The 27,477-nt window shown below is 36.1% G+C and overlaps 1 protein-coding gene across 2 annotated transcripts in view; it reads left to right on the forward strand.

Moving 5' to 3' along the window:
- The window catches only part of ANOS1 (anosmin 1), a 133,939-nt gene that overhangs the window by 89,044 nt on the left and 17,418 nt on the right, over window positions 1-27,477 (forward strand). For both annotated transcript variants that reach the window (XM_027640856.1, XM_027640867.1), the window contains 3 exons: window positions 8,363-8,565; window positions 11,080-11,227; window positions 16,077-16,226. In XM_027640856.1, coding sequence (XP_027496657.1) covers window positions 8,363-8,565; window positions 11,080-11,227; window positions 16,077-16,226 — 501 coding nt within the window. The remainder of the gene's footprint in view (window positions 1-8,362; window positions 8,566-11,079; window positions 11,228-16,076; window positions 16,227-27,477) is intronic.

Raw genomic sequence — 27,477 nt, forward strand, 5'->3', positions numbered from 1 at the left:
CACTATCACTTCAGTTACATAAAGGTAACTGAATGATAACACCAATGTTTTGGCTTGAATGTGACATTTTCAGGTAGGATTTTTATTACTTTCCAAAAAATTTACCCCCTACTGAGTGTGCTAGCCATGGAATTGTATTACTTAAAATACCTACATTGGTAATGAATGTAAGAATATCCATGGTAAGTCATCTTGAAGGTCTCTTTAGCCCAGAATCTGACCCCAGAAGTGGGTTTCTGGAGAACAATATAAGAGCAGAATAAGCACATAGAGGTATTTCTTCAGAATAGCCTCCCAGCTGGCAGTGATTTGTGTTTCATGAGCTTGTGGTTTTGAAACTATTACATGAATACCGGAGTCCTCTTTTTCTGTGTTCTCTGCAGCAACCCCTGAAGAACTTGCTCTCCTTGAGAACTACTCTTGGCTGTCTGGTGGAGGTGGAGAGCATTTTTAGGACTTTGTGACAAAGATAGTGGGAAACAGTAGTACCTCTGCATGCTCTTACCTAATAAATTAAAATAACTGGATTTTGATAATGGCAGAAAGCATTCTTCAAAAGGCTTCTATAACTCTCAAAATAACGGTTTTCAGATCTGAACTCCAGCCCTTGGCAGAGAATCATGAATTGCCAGAAAAACAGAAAGGAGTTCAGTTTACTATCAGCTTCATAGCCCAAATCATCCTAATCTGGCAGCTCATTTTACTATTTAAGGGGCTTTAGTACTGTCAGTGGTTGTTATAAAGGTGCCGTGTTTGCCAGATGAAATGTGTAGTCACACTGGGTGACTCATATGAAGATGCTTCTGGGTGCTGACTGCTGGGAATGATACTGGGATGCTTTAATGGGTATCTTTTAGCCTCCAGGTCCCCAGGTAGGCAGTCATAGTGGCAACAGTTATAGTGTCACATAGACATTTAATTACTACTTTGGAGCTCAGTGGGAAGTGGCGGCCTCTGCCTGGCTGAGAGGCGAGAAACTGCTGCTCAGATGTGCCTTGTTTTTGGAGTGCCAGCATCTACTGGCCCCTGCTGAGCTCCTACAGGCACGTTTAACCTCCAGTTTGGAAAAGGAAAGTGGATTTTGGCACATCACCTTTGGAAGGTTGCTGCCTGTCTGTGCTGTGTTTATGTGAAGTGTGCACAGAAATTCACATCAGTGTTTCACTTCACCCTGTTGTGCCAAGACCAAGAGAAGATTATTATCTTTGTCAGACTTAGCAGAAGTTTTCTTCAAAAAGAAACCCTTTGATCAAGAAACATGACAGCAATTCCTAAGACAGTTTCTCACACAAGATACTGAACTTTTACCAATTGCTCATAAGTTATAATGAATAGCAAATTATTTGGGTTTGGTTTTTTTCTTTAAAGGAGGACAAATACGATATTTAATCTGAATCTAGGGAGAAGTATGGCACCACAAAGTCTCTGTCACTAAATATTTTAAGCTGTTAAGAGGAACATTCAAAAACGTGCTGTAATTACTTGGAGAAAGACTTTTTGTCTGGTTACCACAATCCTGTTTTATACTATTTTGTGCTTTTTGCAAACACAAAAACATGATCTCTAAGTAGACACAGCAAAGTAAAGTTTTGTTTTATTCAAAATAATATTAAGTCTTCTGAGGTAATTTCCATAAACTTTTCTATCACTAAATAAAGCTCCTCATTACCCAAAGTAATTTAAAATGGATTGAAATGTAAAAGACTAAATGAGGAAAACAAGAGTATTGCATCAAGCATTTCAGCTTGCCATTCTTCATATAGTTGTGATTTGAGGTTTGATCTACTGCAGTTTTTGATGCTCTTATATTGCAAACATTTGAGGTGAAGGTTTATTAGCTTTTACACTCATTTTATTAGCCTCATGTGTTCATTTATGGCATTAATTTGTAAATAGTAAATAATCAGAATTACACAGCTGAGACTTTATGAAACATCCAAAGCTTAAGTAGAGGTTTGGGGTTTTTTTAAGACTGTTTATTTTTTATAAAGGAAATGAAGTGTTTGCATGTGCTTGTCTGACATGACCCTTCATAGGGAATAAAGTGATGCTTTGTTTTGCCAAAATACGATTCCAAAATGACAAGAAACACAGGTTAGACTCTACCTACCTGTTTGTAGCAGAGTGACTGGAAAATGAAGTGAATGCTGCGCTTAGAAAGTAGGTTTTTTCCTAGAAGTAGGACTCTGTACATGGACTTTTACATTGATACTGTCAGCTAAAAGTGATCAGAACTTTATTCTGTTTTAACAGTGGTTTCCACTTCTCTTTTCAGCATTTTTAAATTGTGTGTGCTTCCTTTTCATCTTTAACTGAGTGTCAGTAGTTTACAATAACAGCAATAAATGAAACTAACTGAATACCTGGCAGAACATTTTTGATCTCCAAAGATACAAATATACTTCTCATCATATTTAGGCTGACTCTTCCAAGCTGTTTCCTTTCCTCTGGAAGCAGGAGAGAACTGTTCCTACAATCCATACATTAATGTCCTTGGATGAAAACTACCTGTACTTTTCACCCAGTAAGCAGGCAGTGGATAGCCTACCTCAACTGGTCAGAAGCTGCTTGGCACTAGTAATACAATTTTTAATTTGTTGCGTTTGGTTCAGAGTTTTTAGGCTATTTTTTCCTTGCTTTTTATGATTTGTGATGAGAATGAGAATGAACTCTTAGTAACTGAGACTACAGTTAACTACAGGGGTCAGTGTTAGGCATTTCTATATATTATATTATCTCACTGGTCTGTGGGATAGGTACTGTGCCATTCTCAGAGAGAAAAAGAGGCCATAAGATCAACACAATGAACCCAAATCATCCAATCCTTCTACCTCTGCTGCAAGTTTCTGTCTTCATCATGAAGGCAGTTGCTAGCATATGCAGGATAGATTGTCAAGCAAAAGGAAGCAGACAACATTGTTTTCACAGCACATAAGTACCATGCTGGATGTGATTTCATGCGTACGTTACTGAGTGTTAGAAAAACCAGAACAGACACCCACTCACAGCAATAAAATTCTTTCTGTTGCTCCTTTGAGACCAATGATTTTTTTATACTGTTGCACAGCTGGTTTATGTGTGCCATTTCCACTGGGCAAAGCCAGTCCTCCCTCTTATGCCTTGAAACTGTTTAATGGTTGGAAACTTGTCTGAAGAGCAGCTTCAGCAGATTTTTAAAGTTGGAAGGTCTAATGTTTGAAAGATAGCAATGGGAGATCTATTTTAAGTCAGAAAAAAACCTCCATAAAAAAGGATTTAAATTGTTGTCAAACTTGCTCTCACTTTTACAGCTCAGAATGAGAATTCTGGTTGCAATGTCATTATCCCCTTCTCTGACACATATTCCAAATCATTTACTGTTTTCACTACAATTGCTACATTGAAATCCAAAGTGGATGCATTGCAGCAGTGTATGATGTGATTCTTGTGTATAGCTTACCCATACTGTTTTTCAAGGTTGCAAAAGTGTTTCCAGATTCTATTGATTGAAATAATTTTGGAAAATATAAACTATCACTATGTTTACAAATATGAGTGTGGGAAGACACACATTTTGAAATGGCGATGATGTGAGGTTTTCCTTTTTTTCCTTTATTTGCAGCAAGAAATCCTCCCGTTTGGGGACTGGAGACAGAGTTTTGCTTGTGATGGCTGAGTAGCCAGCAAGACAAGAATTTAAGTCCTTTGGGTATACTCAAGCCAAATACAATCCAGACAAATGCAGTACTTACTCCAAGTGCTGGAACAGCAGCTTCAGCCTTGACCTAATGAAACTATCATTTCTAGCAGTGAGAAGCGATTTACTTGTCAGGTTGCTGAGACCAGAATTTTTTTCAGAGTTGAGGACAGCTGTCTGTGCCAAATTCTTGTATATAGAGAGTGACTTCTATTTTATTTGAGTTGTAGTATAGAATGCAAGAGAAAAACTGCCACTAGCATCACTCTTTCTGCAGACCAAAGAATTTGATTTAACACTCAGATAAATTCATGTATATAAAATTTCAGAATTTACATTTGAAAAACTGGCAGCAGTTTCCATTCCAGTAATTTAATGTTAATGTGTCTGAATTATACATGTGGGCAGTCAGTCAAAGGGATCACAGGTATATGAAGACTAACAGTAGAATGGCTGTTGGCTTTATAGTCAGAAGAATGTCACTTGAGCTTTATAGCCAGGTTAACAAACACCTTATGTATGTAAGCTTTACGATTCAGTACCAGTTATTAGACCTTGAAGTATTTTAGCACGAGTTGTATAGTGCTTTTAATATCTACATAGACATAAGCATAACAGACCACCTTGTAGAAGCATGACTTTTCTGTTCAATAACACAGAAAAAAACCAACTAATCTCTTATCTGGTAGCTGGCTGGCATGCATTGTGGAGGAGCATGCTCTTACACTTAACAGGTTTTTTTTGTTTTTCTGGGTTCTTGTTTATTTGAGAGGTCTAGGAGGGTGTTGGTTTTTTGTGCGTGTTTTCTTTGATGGTGGGGTTTTGGTTGGTCTGGGTTTTTTTCCTGTTAATAACAGAGATCAAATAGCTTGCCTGCTATTTCTTCTCACTTGTCAGTTCTGCTTGTGAAAATAAATCCTTTCAAATGAAGAACCGATTAATATTCTTGGGTTTTTAGCTTACAAAATGATGATTCTATCTCTTGTAATAGTGATGAGTGCCACAGAAATATATAGAAATAGATGAAAAGATTATATAGTGGTATTGAAATACTTAATATGGTATGGATTCTCAACTGGTATGAAATGCTCACTAAGTGGCTTAATATTTCAGGTAATACACCCAAAATTCAAGAAATACTTTACTGTTGTGTCCATACAATCAGACATGTTTTTTTTTCCAGATGATTAAACGCAAAACTGTAATAAATTAAGTTAGTTAATTTTTGATGACTTACATCTTTCTAGCTTATTATTTTCTCTAGGTTACTCTACTAGTTTTAGAAAAAGTCTTATAGAAAATGTGTAACTTTCAAATGTCTCACCTTTTCATGTTTGTCAGCTGCAGATCTCCTTTCTGTCTTTTACTACTACTACTACCACTACCACTGTTCCTCATTGTTCAGAGGCATTTTTGTGGATGACATTTGCGAGATTTGCAGAAGAGTCTTTGAAGAAAGAGGGCACTCAGGAAAATCTCTGCTGTTGCTGTATTATTTCACATGTATATTCCTTCTATGAGGACATTCTTTCTTTCCTTAACTGCAATTAGCCAATGATTTTTAATACAATGTTTACATTCTCACATAGCAAAGTGGAAACACTAATAGGTTTTCTTTCAAATGTAGATCAGCATTTTGTCTGCTGACTGGACTGTTTAGAGTGAACACAGAGGAAATGCTACTGATAAAGTAATGTTATAAATAAACTATGTAATTATAAAGGATACAGGATGAAATGCTGGTGCTATAGAATTCAGAAGAAATGATCTATTAGTTTCAGTATGCACATAGTTCTTCCTTACTCTTTTCTTTTTTGAAATGGAGATAGAAACATTTGAAAAGGAAGAATCTAAATTTGGTCATTTACTCTTAGACCTAAAAAAAATTGGTGACTAGAACTTCAAAATATTTTTAATCATAATACGCTTTGTCCAGAAGAGTTATTTCATTTAACTTTTAGATTTTTTTAAAATGAATCTTAGTCTTCTGTAGATGTAGAATGAGGAAAAACAAGCTTTATACTTAGAATTGTTTTTGCTTATATCTGACCATTTGGAAAGACATTCTCCGAAACACTTTAATTCTATCCCATATGTTTTGTATACATAATACATGATGCATAGTACTTCTGGGAGATAACCTAAATAATTCACCTGCAGTAATATGATCATGTTGCACTTCAGGTTATAAATGTTTTATTTCCCTAATACATTCTCATATCTATGTGCCATAAAAACCCCCAAACATTTTAAATAGTGAAGATGAATGCTTAATAAAGGTTTTAGATGTATGAATCATGATTATGTTTATATTTATCATATGTGAATGTAATTTATATTTGCTTATTTTATTAAACAATAGAAGGAAATGAAAAGTTGCATCAGAGCGTAGTACAAACCATTTAGCTAAATTTTTCTTTAATTTATCCATGCTGATATAAGTACTTTTGTATACTTTAAGTTGGAGTGGTTGGTTACTTCTCAGGTGTTGTGGTTTCACCCCAGCCACCAACCAAGCCCCACGCAACCACTCACTCACTGTCTCCCCTACCATGGGGACTGGGGAGACGGTCAGAAGGGTAAAAGCCAGAACACTCCTGAGCTGAGATAAAGACAGTTTAAATACGGAGAGCAAAAGCTGCACACACAAGCAAAGTGAAACAAAGAATTAAGTCACTGCTTCCCATGGGCAGGCAGATGTTCAACCATCTCCAGGAGAGCAGGGCCCCATCAAGCATAACAGTTATTTGGGAAGACAAACACCATCACTCCAAACGTCTCCCCCTTTCTCCTTCTTCCCTCCAGCTTTATATACTGAGCATGATGTGATGTGGTCTGAAATATCCCTTTGGCCAATTTGGGTCCCCTGTCCCAGCTGTGTCTCCTCCAAGCTTCCATGCACCCCCAACTTCCTTGCCTGTGTGACAGTATGAAAAGCAGAAAAGGGCTTGGCTCTGTGCAAGCCCTGCTCAGGAATAACAAAAACGTCTCTGTATTATCAACCCTGTGTTCAGCATAAATCCTAAACATAGCCCCGTACCAGTCACTGCGAAGAAAATTAACTCTGCCCCAGCCAAAACCACCACAACAGGTAAGGAAATAAGTGTAACAGCAGTGCTTCTCCAAAGCTAGAAAAAAATAAAAGCAAATGGCTTGTGAGTAGATTAAAAAAACCCCACAAATGTAACTAAGGAATTCTTATTATTTGTAAATTATGTTATATTTCCAGAATTCTTAAGTATGCTTTGTAACTTTTATGACCAAAATTTGGGTTGAATTATATATGTGAGGAAACAGAGACATCCATTATTTTTTAAGTAAAATGGCATGTGTGAGGAGTATCCATTGTTACTTAAGCAAGAGTCCTGATCAATAACAAGAATAAACCATTATTTCACATCTGCTGATCTTTAAAAGTGAAATACTGTCTTTATTAATTCTGAATGTGTCTTTTTTCATGAGGTAAATGATGGATTTTTTCAGTGAGACCATTTGTCATAGGGATTATCTAATGAACTTAGTACGCCTGGAAAGTTTATTTAACAGCTCATTTACCATTATAAAAAGATGCAGGTGAAGGGCATGTCTGGTGTCCCCTGTGCACAACTCCAGTTTTATTTCTGGCAAATAAGGCTACAGGTTCCTAAAAGGTCTTAATTAACATGAATTTCCATTATTGTGCTTGATATACTTTTAATTTTTTTTTTTTTTTGAGTCTCATCATTTACTTCTATTAAATTTTGGTTTTGCAGTTTCCTTGTATTTTGTCATGAATTTTTGGCTACCACAGCCATTTAAAAAAAGGTCAGAGTTAAAAAGTAGAATTAAAAAGTAGGATTTGTTAAACAGCAAATTGGACTTTCGGAAGCTCAGCTGCAAATTTCCGTTGATTCACATTACTTGGGGCCAGGATACTATGTAGTAAGTCCACAAGAAGGACCTTATATTCAATATTGGAAAAGATTCAGTATTTGAGCCTCCGACTGTCAGGTGTCCTTTTTGACTCAAGTGTCAAGCACAAAGACAACTGACAACAGTTATCTCAGTCGATATTGAACAGGAATTGAACAGAATAGCGAAATAAATCGCAGGGGAAGGTAACTGCTTTTTATCATTCTAAAAAAACCCCTATAGACTTCTGTCACAGAATAATATGTCATTACCTCTTAATTGCATTAATTCTAAGGAAGTGTTTATGTCCCATGGTGGTAAATACCAATATTAGAATTTTGGAGAAAGATTCAACATGTTGAAACATAATTTTATCATCTGGGAATTATCTGGCAACACCAAAAAATATTCAGTATTTCTACCATACAATTCTGTGGTGATTCTACAATGCTACTTGTAGAACTTGAGTGTTTTACACTCACTGTGTATTTAAGGTAGTAAAATCAATAGTCTGGTACATTTTAACAAAGTCTCATAATGTTTGTGAACTATCAAAAACACAGAGTAATGACAAAACTAGATGCTAACCCATAATAATTTTTATTTCAGTAGAGTATGAATTTCTAAAATTTACAAAAAGCCATATCAGTTGTGGGAAATCTTTGCCTGAAATTTCCTCAATAGTGTGTTTAATCCAGCTTGTGTATGCCTGGTAAATGTATAAGTTGAAGATAATATTTACCTTAATGAAGATGATCTTTATTTTAGAATCTCTTTGTTTATTTTAAATTCCAGATCCATCTGCTCCACCAGCTCCATCTAATATCAGAATTGCCAATATCAGTGCAAGCAATGATGGGAGTGTGAATGTAATGATTACATGGGATCTTCCAGAAGAGCCTGATATCCCAGTGCACCACTACAAAGTCTTCTGGAGCTGGACATACAGCAAATATGTAATTCCAGCGAAAAAAAAGAGAAGGAAGACTACCGATGGGGTAAGAAAGAAATTAATAAATGGGACAGAAATCTGGCTTATTTCTGGCACAAAGTATAGTGTAAGTATAAAATATGTGACAAATTGAATGATTTCAGCAGCTGCTGAAGTGGTGGTCTTCATATCACCACAACTTTGATCTATCAATGCTATCTTAGACTGAACTCAGGGAGAGAAGTAGACGTCTGCCTCAAAATGAAGTTAAATAGAATAAGCTTTTTCAGGAAAGTTCAATAGAAAGTTAAATACTGTTAGTCCTCCAAATTCAGGCTTATTCTATTAGTGCTTCTTAAAGATGCAGTGCTTGTTTGATTTAAAAAGCCTAACTTCATCTGTGATATTGTTCTTTCACTACGCAAATAAAACTTGTGATACTATCTTAGAGAATAACTGTTAAATAGTCAGCATAGGTCCAAGGGAAGAACATTCTCAAAACTCTTTAAATAAGCTGCTGTACCAAAGATCTGACATATTTTCTTAGCAGCAAAGAATGAGTTTCTTTAATGATGTATTAAGTATTGGTTTACTGGAAAGCTTTCTGTTATGATATCCTTACGTATATTGCATATTATTTTAAAGTAATTAAAAGAAATAGAACTCTATTACAGATAACAGGTCGAACTTGATTCTCAGTGCATTGTGCACAGACGCATTGTGAGAATTTTGTCCCATGTCTACGTCAACACTGTCTTTTGGCTCTGGCTGCCCACTTGAACTGTGATGAATTACAGTCACAGGGTCTTAGTTCCCTCTTTGTCCCTCGGTCACCAAACTTTTATAAAAATAAAGTCAATGAAGGCTGCGTGAGGAAATCATGCAAGTAAATTTGCACAGAAAAGAAAGTTAGTTCTTAATTGTCCTCTAAAAAAATTATTCTGGCAAGATAGGAGTAGGGTTGTACTATGCTATGTAGAAAGGTTTGTGTTCCTCAGGACAGTTTATGTTGGCTTGAGACCTTCAAGACAGTGTCTTCAGCGTAAAGAAACCAGGGAGCTTTCTTTCTGCAAGCTTGTCCTTAAATCACAAACCCCAGAGAATTTTAAAATTGATTTGGGTCCTTAATGTTGTTTTGGCACTTTGCATAACATGCATCCTACATACAAATATATTAAAATAGATCTAATATTGAACATTGTGTTAATTCAGACCAAGTTTCTGACCTTGAATATAGGGAAATACAGAAGAATCAAGCTATATTTTTAAAGAAAAGTATGGCTCTTACAATATCTTTCTTATTAGTCCTAGTTTACTGTACTTTTTCTTCTGCAGCCTGTAATGAAACTGTACATCACTGCCAGTGATATTCAGAACTCCCTGCAGGACACTCCATATGCTATTGCTAGTCAGTGGTCATTTGAATATTATAGCAAATCTTAGGCTAAAAAAGAAAAATGCAGGAAAATTTTAAAAAAAAGGAAAGGTGGAAAAATCTTGGTTTTCAAACATAATTGAAGATTATTTTTGCCCAGATTTAATGTTTAGCTATATAGCCTAATTCAAATAATTTTATACTGATTTCCATGTGAAATCATTCCAGGTAGACATTCAGTTAATTTGAATACAATATTAACACTCTTAATCAAGAGCTGTAGTCAATATGTCAGCACAAAACAAGTAAAGATAATTAATATTAAATGCTTTTGGCAATCCCTTATTAACAGTCCAAGTGTTAAATATGGGATGCTTGCATGGGTAAATAGTTGTGTTTTTCACTCTGGATTGACTGTCAAACTTAAGAGGCACAAGGAATTCTGATAAAAACAAGGAGTAATATTTTCCACCTGGCACTTACACTAGAAGGACATTTTTGTAATTAAATCTAGACAAAATTACACTGTAAGACTGTTGAGAAGCCTGGACTCTTCTTTGCAGTATTGTGTGACTTGCCTTAATTTATGGGTTATTGCCTGGAGAATGATAAACCTACTCTGTTGTTTCCCTATTAAAGACACTTCCATGACACTAGAAACTGTATTTTTTCTATTATATTTTCCATTTTATAGGGGAAAAGTGTTCTTACCAATGAGTGGGTATTTTTTTATTTTTTTTTTTAATTTTTTGTTTTCAAGAGTTGAAACAAATAGAAAATATTGAAGAATGTATTAAATGTTGGATTTGAGCTGTCTTCAGACTGGCTTCTGTAGAAAAAGTTTTCAATTGCTTTACTAACACAGAAATTGAGGAATAAAACATTTAAATTCCTTTGCTAAGATGATTTTGGCATAAGAAAAAAACTTTTTATATGGAAGAAAACCCCTTTGTTTTGGCCTAAACAAAGGTTTGGAGTTGCCAAGGAACTGCAAAAATAGCATCAAGAAGGTTAGTATTTTTAAATGACACAGAAAAACAGAGTCCAATAAAAGAGATTTTTTTAAAAAGGAAATTTTGCTCTGAAATTTATACATGAGTTTTCTAATTTCGAAAAGGTAGGGTGCCTAAGATAACAGGCCTGTTTTTAATAAAGGCCTGTGTTTCAGCAATACTATAACTGCTTTGTATATTTATTCTATTATAGGCCCAAAATTATGTGGTCTTGGAGGGGCTCCAGCCCAACAGCAACTACAATGTAGAACTGCAGGCAGTAACACGTTGGGGTCAGATACGCCTAAAAAGTGCTAAGGTTTCTCTCCATTTTAGCACGACTCAGGACATCAGGAGTAATAGTGAGTAATCATATTCAAATACCTTAATGCTTTTTCTCTCCTTTATCTGGAATTTGAATGTTTTATATAATGATTTCTCAAATTTAAAAAAATAATTTTCTTAAAGTAGGCTGTTTCATAGCACAAAGATCTTCTCTCAGTCGAGTAACCTTTTCATGTTAAATTTCTTATCTAAGAATTGGTGTCAGTTTCTACCTAATTCTTTGTCTTAGATCCTACTCACCTAAAATAAATAATTTCAATGAAGCATCTACATGACTATTGTGTTAATGTTCTTTAGGTGTTATATAGGTATAAATACTGATGGTATTTGTCAGTGTCTGGAATAAAACCATTTCTATGTTTTTGTCTTAACTGAACAGTATTAACCTGCAGTATCTTTCAAAATCCTGACTATTTTTAGTAGCCTATAATAGGCCTCCAGGTTCTTGGACCACACAAATATGTATTTGCTATGAATTGATATAAAATATTGTCTCTTCTCTTAAGAAATCAAAAACATTCCATGTCTAACAAGCAATGCATTCTCAAAATATTGCTTACATAGGACCTGTACTCAAATCCCAAGATCTGTAGAGGTTGGGTTATGCATTGCTATAGTCTTTAGAACCTGACATGCTAAGTAATATAATTGAAAACTGTATCTGAATCTGAGAGTAAACCATGATCCTTAGTCTTGGTTAAATGCTATTTGTACAATTAAAATACACTACTGGTTTACTGCCACAATTGCTGATGTTTTAACTAACATAGAAAAATTCTGATACGAAGATGTTAAAGAATATGATTTTAAATATTCCTCCCTGACTCCATTTCATTTTCCATTCATTTACATTCTCTCTTTAAAGTACACTCAAAGTTTAAGCTTGTGGCCATTTTCATAACAGAACTGTAATTACTTTCAACCTAACTAATCAACTGCTATTGTTGCCATATTCTGTTTGGGAATACATAAAATATTGTAAAGTAGTTGATAGCTATAACAGACCTTCTTGTCTACAGTTGCTTCCCATATTAATGTACCAAGAAGAAAAAGTAAACCTAAATATCCTTCTTTTTCCCATATTAAACTTACTTTTACTACTTTTCTGGGCCATCTTAAGAGGCAGCAGAAGGTTTTCATCTCTTCCATACACTGTCTTTTCTTCAAATCCATACCGGAATATCAGCTTGAACCTTCACAGTCTGTACATTAGTCAAGTTTGGGTTAAATCCTCAGTGAAGCACAATGTAAGTGAATATAAGAGTTCTACCATTTCCTTATTGGCTCTCCTACATTGTATCTGTGCTTTTTGTCATGCCCTAGAAAAGTAATGTAGTTTACAGGACTGTGCATGATGGCAGAAACTTCTTTGAGTTGCCACATAAAGCTGTCCTTTGTTTTCTATATGTACACAGGAGATGTAATAGAAGAAAAATTACAGTGAGAACTGGGTGTTTAATTCCAGAACACTGAGCCATTAAGCAACACTAGAAGCATATCTTTGGTGTTTATGGGAGGTGTTCATGTTTTGCTGAATCTTTTCCTAAGAATTTTTTGTGGGATTTGCTACTGTTTTTCCTTTCTCTCTTCCTCCCCTTCCAGTCCCCCTACAAAGTTCATTTTGCTAGAGAAGCAAGCAAAAATTTTGTTGTTTTTTTTTCCACCCCCCTCACAATTTCCTACTCCCTCTGGTAAAATTTTCTGTTCTTGCTCTCAGTGCTAAAATTCAAGGTGTTTAGTTTTCAGCCCAGTCATCTTGACTGCGATGTTTCCAGAGTTACATCACAGCTCTGAGAAAGAGCTGGGTTTACATCAGATCACAGGAGAATGCTGGTGCTGGGATTTCAGCTGAGTCAGGGGTTGGTCTGTGTCCTGATAACTGGAAGAAAATTCTAGATACCATTATACAGAACTAGCTGCCCACATTAATGAGGAACAATGGGCAAGCTGTTGAATTTCTTTCTCTCATTTTACTATGAAACTAGCTTTATAAACATTCCTATTTTGGGAGCAGGGATAATTAATCAGCCGACCCTTCTCATACTTTATTGCTAATCCTGACATCAGGTCAGACCATTGTAGTCTTTAAACATAGTAAATAAGACTTTCAGTATTAAAAATCCCCTCTAAACTGAAGCTGAGTAGTTGAGATTGAACCATGTAATTTTTGGTACCATTCCATACCTACTGTGAGAAACCCTTTCACTGGTAGTGCTGTATCAGCTCTCCATGGCCTCACTAATGGTCTGACTTTCTTGGTCTGTATAATCCCTGGGTTTGCATTGAGAGAGGAAGATGTTTGTTTCACTTCTCCCTCTTCAAGATGTGTTTTTTTGAATCTGAAGCAGATCACATCTCAGGTATTACTTACAAATCCTCTACCAAATGGAGTTCATTTATGCTACACTTCACGTGTGACTTTGGTTGTTTCATCATTTTCTTTCCACTCCAGTGGCACCTCTTTCCTATCATTGCTTAGAATTCCTTCCACAATTTTGTTTGGATACTCTGCCCTCTCCTTGGTTGTTTTGCTTCGGAAAACAGTCCATCAGTATTCTCTGTGAAAGTCTGCTATCTACTTATGTGTAATTAGTACAGACTTTGTAATGCCTGGTGCTTTATTTTGCTTTACTGGGGTGACCTTTTTGTACTAAAAGGTTCATTAATTGTTGTATTTTTCTTAAAACTGGACTAAGACTATACTGAGAATAGTATTTTTGTATTCTCATATACTTCAAGTATTTGACTGTTCTGTTCAAATTATGAACATCCATTTAGTTAATGAGCAGTATGTTCTTTCTAAGTGCAAATCAGTGCCTCCAAAAACTAAAACATGTATTTGTTTTACAGTAGAGTGTTTCAGTAATCAGTTTACAGACAAATCTGAACATCCTTTCTACTAAAGCTTTGAGGTAAAGGATTCAAGATTCTTTGAATCTAAATACTGATGTCACAAATTTTAGTGAATAGAATACTCTGCTGAGAGGTGTATTTAGGCCTTTTTGGACATTTAAAAAAATGGCTAGATTGTAGCTTATGTAGAAAAGCAAATAAAAACTACTCCTGCAGGAGATGCAAATTCGTCTTCTGAATCTCACTCAAGTTAGGTACAGAGCCAGTCCTGCTTGAGGTACTTTTGAGAATTCTCAGAAGCAGATGGAGAAATATGAAAAAGAAAAAAAAATTGCCTGAAATATTATCTAGGACATGACATTCATGGCCTGTCTTTATTTGGGGACTTCCATAGCCTTTGGGAAGTAATTCCAGAAGCAACATGCCAATTTTGCTGAAGTCTCACTGTCAGATGCTTTGCTCTGTGTGGAATTAAGCTCTGGGTTTTAGGTGTCTGGTCCTATTGTCAGAATAGAGATAGTCCATAACCCACTGAAGTAATTTAGTCCTACAGACCTCTGTGAGCTTTGACCCCAGCCCTCTGGCATTATATTTCCCCACACTCAGAAATATGTTACCTCACTATATTTGTATGCTTCGCTTCTGGGAAATGCAGCAAGACTCTTGCTTGATCTTTATATAGAAATATTCTAAATTGGTGTCCTGGTTTTTCTGGGAGTGGAGCAGACAGAGAATAGCAAAGCAGAGATGTAATAAAATTAAAATACTTTAAGTTGAGGAATATCTAATAGATTTTAGTTTGTACTTCTCTCTATTACTTTTTGATTTCCATGTAGGCAGCAGAAACTTTATGGTTACTTTGAGAAAGAATTTCCTTAAGTTTGGTAGTTTTACTTTAATGTGAAACAAAGAAAGAAAATGGAAAATCATACCAGATTCAGGAAAAGGCTGAGAAAGTAAAATTTGACCATAAAGCGAGTTTCAGCTAAAGCTACATGTAAGGCAAAATGGTCAATTTTATGTTACTTGTGAGGCAAAATGTTCCAGTGTATTTGTTATTTGTGAAAATTATTGAAATCTGAACCTTTCCCTCTTTTTCTCAAGTATGTAATTAATAATTTGCCACTTCCTAATTATTGGACTCTAGTTTTCATTCAGATGTATTACTGAATTATACAGCTTTTTTTTGTTTATAATCTGATCCTCTTAATTGGATTGGATTTATTTGCAAATGTGCAATGAAAATTGCAGTTTGAATCAACATTGCTGCCTTTTCCACTGAAAATATCTAGAAATACTGTCAACTCTGATAAATGTTCATAAATTGTTGCCAAACAAAAGGCTTGATGAAAGACATCCCATTACCATTGCTTGTTGGAAGCTAGGCACGTATAACCAAGGGAATTACTGAAAGAAAATTCTACTCTTTCAGTGTTTCCCTAAGCATTCACCATTCACTGTTGGAAACAGAAAAGTGGGCAAGAAAGATCTTTAATCTGGCCACAGTGTTCTTATATAGCATACCAAAAGACTATATTTGCTTTTATGTAATAACCACATGTGGCACTCTGTGGGTTACACTCAGTGCAGTCCCTGGTTTTTGTGCATATTCAAACACTACACTAATATAAAGACTGAATGATTATACAGAACTACTACTAGATACTGTGTCTGTTTAAAAAGTCAGTCTGTTAACATTTCTTCTTCTTGGGGATATAAACACAGTCCCTTTCTTTATGATTCTTTAGAAAATTTACAGAGCATTTTCATATAATAATATATTTATCTTTTTCTGTCCCTGTCTAAAATATTTTCTTTGACTGAATTTCAAACAAGTGATGTTCTTTTCAACCATTATGGACAGTTTGTTCCTTATATTAATTTCATTCAGGTAAGATACTGAAATAAGATAATTTGGATGAAAGATAGTATTATTTTCTGAATTTCAGCACAGTTAACATTTTACAGCACCATACTAACTAAATAGTTTCCTGATTGTTCTGTGTGTTGCAGAGGAACGGACATCTGCTGGGAAACCACAGAAAGGACTGGTAGATCCTTACCCAAACTTTCAGAGAAGGAAAACCACTCGTTTCCTAAAAATTGGAACTCCTTTCTATCAGGACAATCAACTTCAGGTCAAAGTCTACTGGAAGAAGACGGGTTTGTCAAATTTTTGGTTTACTGTTTTTTCTAAGGAAGACTCTCATCGTCTGTCTCAGAGTCGTAGAACATTAATACAATACTATACAGTAATTCAGAGTTAAATCCTACGCCCATTCTTCCATCTCTTCACCCTCACGATGGAATGTTGTGTTGTGTTACATCTGTGTAAATGTCTCACAGAAGGAAATGACATGAATTGGTTATCCAGAATTACAGTCAGTCATGTTGGGATGCTGAATCTTCACATAGCTGAGACAATTTTTATTTCTGTAGGAATTATCTCTGTGAAGTTTTAAATAGACCAGAGCCACAAAAGCTCAGAGGAACATCTGAATGTTGTCCCCCTAGAGGATGGCTGGAAGATCTCAAGCATATGCAGTTCCAGGGCAGATTTTCTGCTGATGCCACTGCAGTGTCACTTGTTGGACTTTGTCTTTTGAGAAATGAGTCAGGAAATTAATGCAAATGGAAATCATGCAGTGGTGTCACAGAAACTAAAAAGTAGTTTGAATCACAAAATTTAGAGCTATACTACCTCACTGTAGGGACACAATAGGCTTTATGCCAAACTTTATAGTTGGTCACAACCATTGAAAAAATCTTGAAATCGGTTTTCTGCTAGGCTGCATCCCTCTGGTTTTCAGAAAAATCTAACAACAATTTTATGGTTTAGTCGTCCAGTTTAAAGGAAAATACCATAGATTTAAAGTGTCTTATCAGATTAAAAAATCAAAAAAGGGATTTTCCTTTCTTGTCCTCTAGGAGCATGTAGGTTGTTACAAATTTCTCCAGCTTAGCCATTACAAGTTCATATGCTGTTATTTCAAAACATGCTAACACTGTTAGTGTTTATTTGGAGCAATCTACATGTGTAGCAGTACCACTAAATAAAATCCATTCAATTTTTATGTTTGAAATAAAGGGCTACAAAGTGGATAATCACCTTTTTTTCTGGAATTTTTCAAAGAATTTCAGAAATATTTAAGTGCTTTTGTGTTTAGGTGTATGCAGCACCACCTTGAATGGGGACAGGCTATATAAATGTTCACTTATGCTATGTAACATAAGAATATGTCACACAGAATTGTGCATGAGACATATCCTTTGCTTTTTAAAAAGTGCCTGCCTGTTTGAATGGTGGCCTTCTGCTATGTCAATTACTTTCAAATCCATCCTTATTCCTCCATAAAAATCTGCAGGCTTTGATTCAGTCTGACTACATACACATTTTAAATGTTTGTCCCTGTCTTGTCTGTGCTAGTTTTCTTTTTCTAGCTTTCCCCATTATATTTCAGTTTTAGGTAGCTTCATAGGAAGCTGGAGTAATTTAGAGTTTAAATAAAAAAGTTAGGTATTTTTAATTGGGGAATATTGTTTACCTAAAAATGTGGTTTTTGTTATCCGAAGCAAGATTTGTATATTCTGAGCTTGGTTGGGACTGATCACCTTGAACTTTGGCCATTTGCAACTGCGCTGTCGATGGCCAAGTTCCTTTTATAGTCAGAAAAGAAAAGCAGGTGATTTCTGAAGCAATTCATCCCCCTCAGCAGCAGAATTGTTCTCTGGAGACACCTCTCTTCTTTACTGAGAGCAGAAGGGAACCTAGACAGCTCATTTATAGAAGGCTTAGAGATACCTAATGTCTCTCTGTGAGCTGTTCAGTTCTTGTCAGTCTGTACTGAAAAAAACGAGGGAAGGATTCAAAGATGAGGAGACTATGATGTCTCCCACAGGCATCAGGCAGGGCTGTGCAACTCACAGTCTGCAGGCAAGAGTCAGCCCAGTGGAACAATTGATCCAGCTGCAGCCGTTTTCCTGCCAGCCTGTTGCCAGAAGAAAGAGCATGTGTCCTATGACCAAAATGCCAGCACCCCTATTGAAATTCACCTTATTAATAGTTTTCCAAAGTTAGTTGTATTTAAGGAAGAAAAAATCATGACCAGTACAACAATATTCTTGTTCCAAAGTAGATACTTTGAACTAAGTGTCCACTAATTATCATGGTAACAGAGATATCAAGCTTAGAGACATTGCACTGTAGATACTTAAAAGTTTCCATCTAAATCTGGAGCTGAATCTCACCCTCTACTACATATTTGGAGATAATATTTTTATTAAATGCTATAGATGTCTATAAGAAGAAATAGGTAGTTAGCATCATTATAGTGACTCACAATTTGGAAATAAGAGTGTTTGGAAGTGGTGTAATCTCCATAATAGGAAAATGTCACAGACCTGTCAAAAATGACGTTGATTTACATGCTGTGACCTTGTGCCAGGAATGGACTAACTGAGTTACCAAGAAGCTGACTGTACAGCTGACTCATCTTGTGTGAACATGTATGCATCCAGTTACATAAGGGGGCACTCAGAGGTCCGTTTTGGTCATGAGCTGGGGGCAAACTCTGTAACGGGGACTGGGGTGTTTAAGTACATGCCCCAGTCACGCAGTGGAAGATGCCTTCATTTTTCTGCCAGAACAAACAGTGATAGCAAAGGTGTGTGAAGAGGGGCAGAATATGGCAGTTCATCAGACTTTTTTATTTTCTTTTTTAAAAAGAAAATATCTGCGTTCTGAGTGACAGCATACGCAGTAACTCAGCAGGAGCCATTGCCTCATGTGGAACTGAAATATAGCCAGTTACTTGCTCCTGAGAAGCCAGTAACTTCTATAAGCCCTTGCAGGAGTTTGGAGATTATGTAGTGCATGGATGAGGTACTGACTGTAAATTTACTAGTGACAATTTACTGCAGAGAAAGTCTGTTTCACCACGCAAGGAACACAGCAGGAGAAGCATATTGGCTGTGTCCTGTATTTATGAAAGACAGCAGTTACTGGAGCCAGCTGTGTTGGGAACTGTACCCATGCATCTTTCTCCGTTATGAACTGCACCGTCTTAAGTTGTGTTTAGTGAGTTGCAGCAACTACAATAGGAAATACTGACAGAGAACTTATCTGAGCCTGCTCTATGGCATAACATATATTTATATTGCAGGTAGGCAACCAGAGTTCAAATCCTTCCTCACAGGAATTGACCTCTTTGTCGCCTACATGGTGGGTGAACACAGGAGTCCCTGTTGATTGCAATAATGTTCTCATTTTCCTGTAAAAAATCAACACTTTTTTTGGTGGAGAAGCAGCCATTCTATAGTCCTATATTAGAATGTGCAACATTAAAACATAAAAATTAAGAAACTATCATAAAACCATGTGAAATAAGTAGATTGAGAAGCATAAGAGTTTCCACAATTAAAAAAATAGTTCAAGAAATAAAAGTCAAGCTTAAAGATGGTGAACATTTGTAAATTGATCAAATTTCAGTTGCTTGTAGCAATATTTGCTTTGTCTCATTTGACTTTCAAGATTTTTGTACTCTCTGCAGTATATATCATGATCCTAACAAGAGATGGTTGCAGAGATAATGAAAAAAACACATTACTTAGATTTTGGTTTTTTTTTTTTTTAGATGAATACATTTAAACCAGTATGTTGTCACAGAAACACAGAATGGTTGGGGTTGGAAGGGACCTTGGAAGATTTAATCCAACCTCCCTGCTAAATCAGGTTCACCCAGAGCAGATTGCACAGAATTATGTCCAGGCAGGTTTTGAATATCTCCAAAGAAGAAGACTCCACAACCTCTTTGGGCAGCCTGTTCCAGTGCTATGTCACCCTCAAAGTAAAGAATTTTTTCCTTATATTTATATGGAACTTTCCCTGTTCCAGTGTGTGCTCATTGCCCCTTGTCCTGCCACCGGGCACCATCAAAAAAACTCTACCCCCATGCTCTTAACACCTGCCCTCAAGATGTTTGTATGCATTGATAAGATGCCCTCCAGGCTAAACAGGCCCAGCTCCCTCAGGATTATTCTAAAAGAATAATTTTTTAGATTATTCTCATTGGTTCTGTTGTGAGCTGAGAAATCATTTTGCTTTTGAATTTGAATCATTTTACTCAGTCTAAAGAGCTAAAATAGGTCAGAATCATAAAATAATTTAAATGGGTTGGAACGGACCTCTGGATGTCAGCTGGCCCAACCACCTGCTCAAAGTAGAACTAACTCTGAAGTTAAATCAAGTTATTCAGTTCTGTCTGTAAGGGTCTATAACAGATGTTGTCATTGTTTCCTCAATGACAGGGAATTTATCCTTCATGAATACCAGCCTACACAGGCCATCTAAGTTTATTGCAATGTGCCTTAGGATTTACAGAAGGTATGGTGATGTCTGTTGACATTCAAAGGTAGTTCTTCCATGACTATGAAGACATATCCCTCAGTGAAATTTGCAGATGTGCCTCTTGGAAGCCAGTGAAAAGAACATAATGATGACATCAGGGCCAAAGGTCTTGGTTTTGTGCCATCCTTCTGAATAGAATGCATCAGACCTCTGTTCTGTGCAAGAACTGCAACAGAGGGTGTGTTGCAAACTATGACCAAACTGATTTCATTATACAGTAAAGGAGTGATAGCATGTCAGTACTCAGAAACTCATTCAATACTCAGAAGTTTTTGAGTAAAAGTCTTAGTAAGTGGATGGATTTCCATATATATGCATCATAATGTGCCACAATTTGTTAAGCAGGAAAAACTTATCTAGGCCTGTTCTTTAAGTGTCATTTCTTAAGTCCCATTACTTCAGTAAGCACAAGGCATGAATAAAAATGTAGGATCTGGACTTTACATTAAAATAGGTCTCTTTCTGAAATAATCTTTCAGTTTGAATGCTTCAGTATGATGGCAATAATAGCTTCACTCAAGGATGTATGCTAGCAAAAATATCTCCACACTTCAGGCAGTACAAGGTACTTAGCAAATGCACATAATTTTGCTAGAGTCATCAAAAAGCATATTGCATAAGAATACAATAGATTCTTTCGGAAGAAAGAAAATGTGTTTCACTTGCTGCTTGATTTAGGCTTGGGATTAGAGAAACATAGTACATTCCTTAAGCAGCATGAATCCCACCTTTGTAAATGAAAAGAAGACTGTATTTGTGTCCGGAATTTTTGGCTGTCTTGACTGTGTGAAATTAGAAATTATGAACTGTTTTTGTCAAATGGTGGAATCAAATTAAACAAATCACTTTTAACTCCTTGTTGCTGAAGTCACAGAGTACCATCCATTACCAAGAATGGATACACTTTGAACCCCCTACTTAAAAGGATTAGCTACTTAGGATAATTAAGATCCTCAACATCTTGTGCAGTAATCAAGACTGAAAGTGTGAAAATAAAAAGATGCTTAAATTTTCTTTAGTTTTCAGTGGTTGGGCAGCTGAAGAGCTGAGGTTTTGGACGTCTGCTGAAAAGCCTACAAGTTGCTGCAAATTTGTATATGAAAATAAGATGTTTCCAATAGACAGAAGGAAAAAAAAATACTTTTTATGAACTCACTGCATCAACTCTCATCTCATGCTGCAATAATCATAATACATTAAAATATTAGGAAGTATTTTCTTTCCAAAGCAACGTATCTCAATATTTTCTAACCCATTACACTGCTTTCACTACCATTTTCTTAGTGCCTGTTATAGGAGTATAATGCACCTCTCCTTGTTCAGGTAAAGTTTTATTTTCTTTCACTTTTTTTTGAATGAAGTCTGGGTGCATTTACTTCCCCCTGTTTAAACTACACATTTTAAGTACTTGTAGGTATTTAAAATCAATATATCTGCCCCTTGGTTTTGCTTAAAAAGACAAATATTTAAAATGCATTAAGACTTGGCTTCAGGCTCCTTTCTTTGTGTTTCTGTACATGCTAAAGCAGAAGAAAAAAAAAGAACACTTAAGCCAGGGAGAGGCAGAGAATCCTCCATTGTCTGATAAATCAACCAAACAAGAATAATGAATTAAATTACAGGGAAGAATAAAATGCAAGGCAAGGCAAAGCAAACAGAAAGCTACCACAAGTGCTTTTAAACCTAGATCTTAGGAAAACAAAATTAACTTTCACTTAATTTAGGGACATAAATGAAGTGACTGTATGTACTGACTCTTTGTTTGTAGTAAGGTATTTCATATGGCAGGTTTTAAAATAATTGAAAGCTTTCCCCGTGTTATCGAATGGTCCTTTCTCACGGAAGTAGAGCTGTTGAAGCTAATGAAACCCTTCAATTCCAGCTGGAGTTTCTTGATGTTATTGTAAAGAATTCAACACTAGTTGCTTAACGCTAATGCATTATTTAGTTTGGTGCTAACTGTTGCACTAGGCAGATTAGTGTTTGAGCAGCTGGCCATATTCTAATTATCGATATTTAAGCAGTAAAATATTTGTACTTCAGGATATCACCAGGGTCTCGATGGTTCTTCCAAGAAAATGACCTCACTGTTAATTATTGTGAAGTATACACCAGTATGTTGCCCTCGGACTTCCGTGACATTACAGAGATTTTGTCTCAACAGCAGTGATTGTGTGGGTATGCATAATGTGCGTTAGTATTTAGGAATTTAATTAGTAAAGCTGGCCCCAAGCACAGGAATCTTCAACTAGATCACCTCTTTAGAAATGTCGTAGTAGACATTGCATAATTTGCTTTTGCACATAGACTACAGCTGACTCAGATGCCTTTATCCTATGGACTTCCATAGCATCCTGTCTGGGGAGATAGGTAATCCTGTCAGCTTTAATTCCTATGGGAAATTATTCCATAGTTAAAAGAATATCCTATCTGAAGCATCTGTGTGATTCCTACTCCTCCCTTTGTCTTACGTAGGCTTAATATAGTTCTGGGAAAAATTTCTTTGCCTTTTTGGAGAGAATGAAAAGGGGAAAGCTGACTGTCGTACTGTAGAAACTGACTACAGGACTCTGAGTGTTTCTTTTGTGTCCATATGTAAAGTGCTAACAATACTTAAAATGTTACTGGTGGGAGTCATGAAAAACATCAACCACAAATAATACAGTTTGGTAGAGCAGATGGTGTGCAACTTCTCAAATGGTCTGCAATTGATTAGTGAGACAAGTAATAAAGTTTTAAAATTACATTTACAATATTGGTAACCTCGGTGGCATCTCCCCTGCAAATGAGACAATATGGGAGAGTCGTTTCAAGGGCACAGTTTACTGCATTTTTTTGCATGTTTTCAAAAGCAGAACAGAAAACCATTACTTGCTGCCTTTCACTTGATTCCAAATCTCCATACCTTTCAGGGTAGGTGGTGAAAGCTCTTGGTATGAGAGACTTAGGGGCAAGTTTGTCCAACAATTAGTCCCAGAAATGTAGTTGGAATTGATTCAAAGTCTGCCAGGAAATCAAACAATCACAGGCCAAATCAGAACTACCCACTGTGGTACCAGAGCTCAGACATCACAGAAGACTGATTTTGCTTAACAGGCACCCACTAATGTCTGCTAAAGACAGAATGTCCAGAACATTCTAACACTTTGTACAGTTGATCAATTTATTGCTTCATTTTAAAATTTACATGGTGTGGGCTGTTCGGAAGCCCTTGGTATGACCTGAATCATACTCCAGAACACCTTCAGTAATTGTGAAAGTGTATTTAATTTAATTTATGCATTTAAAAGAAGTCTTCTTTTTATTCTTAAATTTAGTAACTGATAGAAATTTAAGCTTGATTTATTTTGAACTTGCATTAAAGGATCAAATAGAAATATAATTGCAAATTACCTGGTCCATGAGTGCAATCCAGAGATAGACCATCATTAGGTGGAATGCGGACCTGCGGTCAGACTGTAGATACACATATTGCATTGCAAAATTATTTATCAAGACTTAACTCACATGCATTGAAAAAATTAACTGGCCAACTAATAAGTAAAATCTTGACTGATTTTTCATTCTTCAGGAAAAAATAAGTTTTCAAACCCAGCATCTTTATGTACCTTCAGTAATACTGTCTGCTTAGTACACATTTTCTATATTTCTAATTACTTCTTGAGTGTTACCACAACCTATAAAGTTAATTATTTTAACAAAAAAATACAGTACTTCGTATGTATGCATACATATATAGTATCACTAAGCTTGTCAATGGCAGTGTCTGTTGTGAGGCAGTCTCAATAACAGAGGGATAAAATGGCAAGTTTTTTGCCATTCAGTTCTTCCTCTTCTTTCCCCAAGTTGTATCACTAGGTCATATTGAGTTAAAGTTCTGTCTTATATGCTTACACCATGCTACCTTGAGCAACCATACCATTTCTACTGTGAGTAAAAAGGTACTGAGGCACTATAGCAAGATACTTCTCCATCGGCTATGGGCTTATAACTGTTCATGAGTGCTCTCTTATCCTGCCTAAGTTCTGAATAAAACATTTATCATGTGATCCAGGGGAGGTTAAGCTATCAGCAGGGAATCATCATGCTCATGGTGAAGGTGGTTTAAACTAACGAGTGTCCTCTTGTAAATTGGGTCAGTTTTCCTCCACATGCCTCTTCTTAAACTGTACTTTTTAATTAGCCTGGTTTTATAAGGTGGCCATAAAACCAGTTGCATAAACACTACAGACAGGGAAGGGAAATGGACTATTTGAATGAGTAGCTAGAGTTGGAGGGAAAGAAACCAAGAAAAGGGTATCTGACACTAATATTATAATCTAAATTTGAAGATGTCCCATGTATGCATCTGATGAATAATGAGTTGTTAAACACCAGTTCCTTTTGCTCCTATGACCATAAACTGAATTTAAAAGTATCCATAGTAGTCTAGACCAAAGATCCTACCCAACAGGTATTCTGCTCTTGTTGGTGGCCGAAAGGAAATCAAACGGAACTTAATAATAGGGCAAGAGCCTAATGGTACTTCTGCAGATTATTGTCCCAGCTTCAGACAATGTCTGTTTAATGAAAGTTCCTGCGCCTGATGTGATTTCATTTTATTTATTGACTTCTGGTGTCAATATTATCTTCATGATAATATCCAGTGTCCCATCAGGGTGACATAATTTTTGGGCATTTGAAGCATCCTGGGCAATGGAGTTCCACAGTTTTAAGTTCTTGTTCTATGAGGAACCACACTTTTTAATTTGTTTTGAAGGCAGTTCTTTTACCTTTATTTGAATACAAATTCTTACATTGGGAACACAGAAAACAGTCAAGCTCTGTTCACCCTACCTGTATGCACGTGATTTTATAGATGTTTAAGCTGGTTCTTTTTTCTTGTAGACTCATTAATTTTATACTGCGGATTTAGAAACTGCGTATTAAGGCAAAGCAACATCCTGATATGGCATGCTATGAAGCATATCAGGAAATTCCAGTTTTGGAACTTGATAGATCATTGTACATATGTACAAACACACCCTATGGCTTTTGCATGGGATATGAGAGAAAAGGGAGTAGCAGGTGCACCGCTGCATCTCTTCCCACTGTGGAGTTAGAGATAGGATGGGTCTGTATCTTGACTCTGGAACAGGGAAAGACTCCAAGATTATTTACCCTCAATATAGCCTACTCATCTAAATTATTGTCCAGATTTGTTGAAGTTACACAGAAAGCTAAATAATAATAGAATGTGATGTAATGATAGGGTACCTAGTGACATTTTCAGTGTATCTATAACCATAGTGAGTGTTGGACTTTTTTGTTTGGTTTTTTTTTTAGTTTTTCATTAAATTCAGGATACTTAGATAGCTTTGAAAATCTGGCTTTGAGTGAATAATGTAGGAAGCTACCGTTCAGCCTACAAGTAGCTATTGTGAGACTTGGAGCTTACAAGAGGCAAATTTCCTTGTAATAGAAAACCAGAATGAGATACTGTTGAACTCAGTTTGTATAGGATGTTGTGTGTGGGAAAATGAGTAACGGTAGAGGTAATCCATCTTAGAGATGATCCCAAACTTAAATCCTTCAATATAAACATCTTCAAACCTTGAGACTTCCTAGGTCTAGATATGGACAAAAATACTGTGGCTCAGGCCTGTCTTTAAATTACACAGTAATTGTTAATATAATTTTTGGAAAGGCTTATAGCTGTATTATACAAAGAATGTGTTCTACAGAAAGAACGTTTGTTTTAAATGGCATAATGTGAGAAACAAAATCTTTGTGATTTAATTGAAACTGCCTATATTCCACGTAAGAGCAGGAAACAGTAAGATTTGCCTTGTTAGGAAGTGTTTGTTGAATGAAGTTTAAATGTCAGCTGAAGGTTTTGGTGTTTATTTTAATTATACTGCTTGAATAGGTGATTATTAAAAAGTTTTTTCTCAGAGGTGTCATGAATACCATGAATTTCGTAACCAAACAAAATTTTGTGGGTTTTTTTCCCTTTTTTATACCACCATGTGGATCAGTGCATAGGCAGCTAAAGAGACAGAGAATTTTTCATTTAATTGTTTTAAGATGCCTGCGACAGAACAAATAGTTTTTCCAGGGAAAAGAGGAGTACAGAGAGACTTGCAATGCATTAGCCCATCAGTGCAGCATTTTAACAATAGTTGGAGGTAAATTGTGTTCCCCCCACTTTGCCCTTGTTAAATTACCATGAGTAAAATAGCACTTGTTACTGTGTTATTATTTCTTGTCCTATCATTAGCTTCAGATTGCAAATGTTGGACATCATGATTCAGAATCATATAATGTTCATGAACCAATATATGAAGAAATAAATAAGTGTTAAGATCTTGACTGAGCATATTTTGCTTCTCTGCAATACACTGAAGTATCCCTTCCCTAACTGGTCTTCAGTCATGCTGTAAAGACCATGTGGATCGCTTCATGCTAATCAAGTCTTCAAAACTGAAGGAACTAGTAGTAAATAACACTGCTTTATTTATTCACTTGCATTTTGCCCGTATTTCAGCCTTTCCTTCATATTTTTCAACAACTGAGTCTTAGCAGAAAAAGCGTTGATGGAAAATTGCATATTATAGATCTCTCTGTAGACATGGAAAAGAATGTTGGTCCAACACAAGCTTGAGAGAGCAGAGGACACTTCATTGCATTCTGTCTCAACTATTTGTTTAAAAGTTCTTGGTCTGGAAATACAGGCAGGTCATGCTGTATTTTTTCTGCTAGAGTGGTGGGTTGGAATCGGTGCTGTGTTGTATTAGTTCCACAAAGGTGTATCAGGGGTTACATACTGGGAGTAGAAAGAACAGAAACATTTCTACAGGAAATCTTTGACTTCTACACATCTGTGGGCACTTTGGAGATGATAGTTTGTTCTACTTTATGGAAGGCATCATAAATTTCATGATTTATCATTGCTACTTTTGCATTCGCCACAGCACAGCTTCACCATCCAATACAATGAGATAAATATTTTTTCCTGGATGGTGTGTT

Source organism: Corapipo altera, unplaced genomic scaffold (assembly GCF_003945725.1).
Source record: "Corapipo altera isolate COAL_440 unplaced genomic scaffold, ASM394572v1 0, whole genome shotgun sequence".
Lineage (NCBI taxonomy): Eukaryota > Metazoa > Chordata > Aves > Passeriformes > Pipridae > Corapipo > Corapipo altera.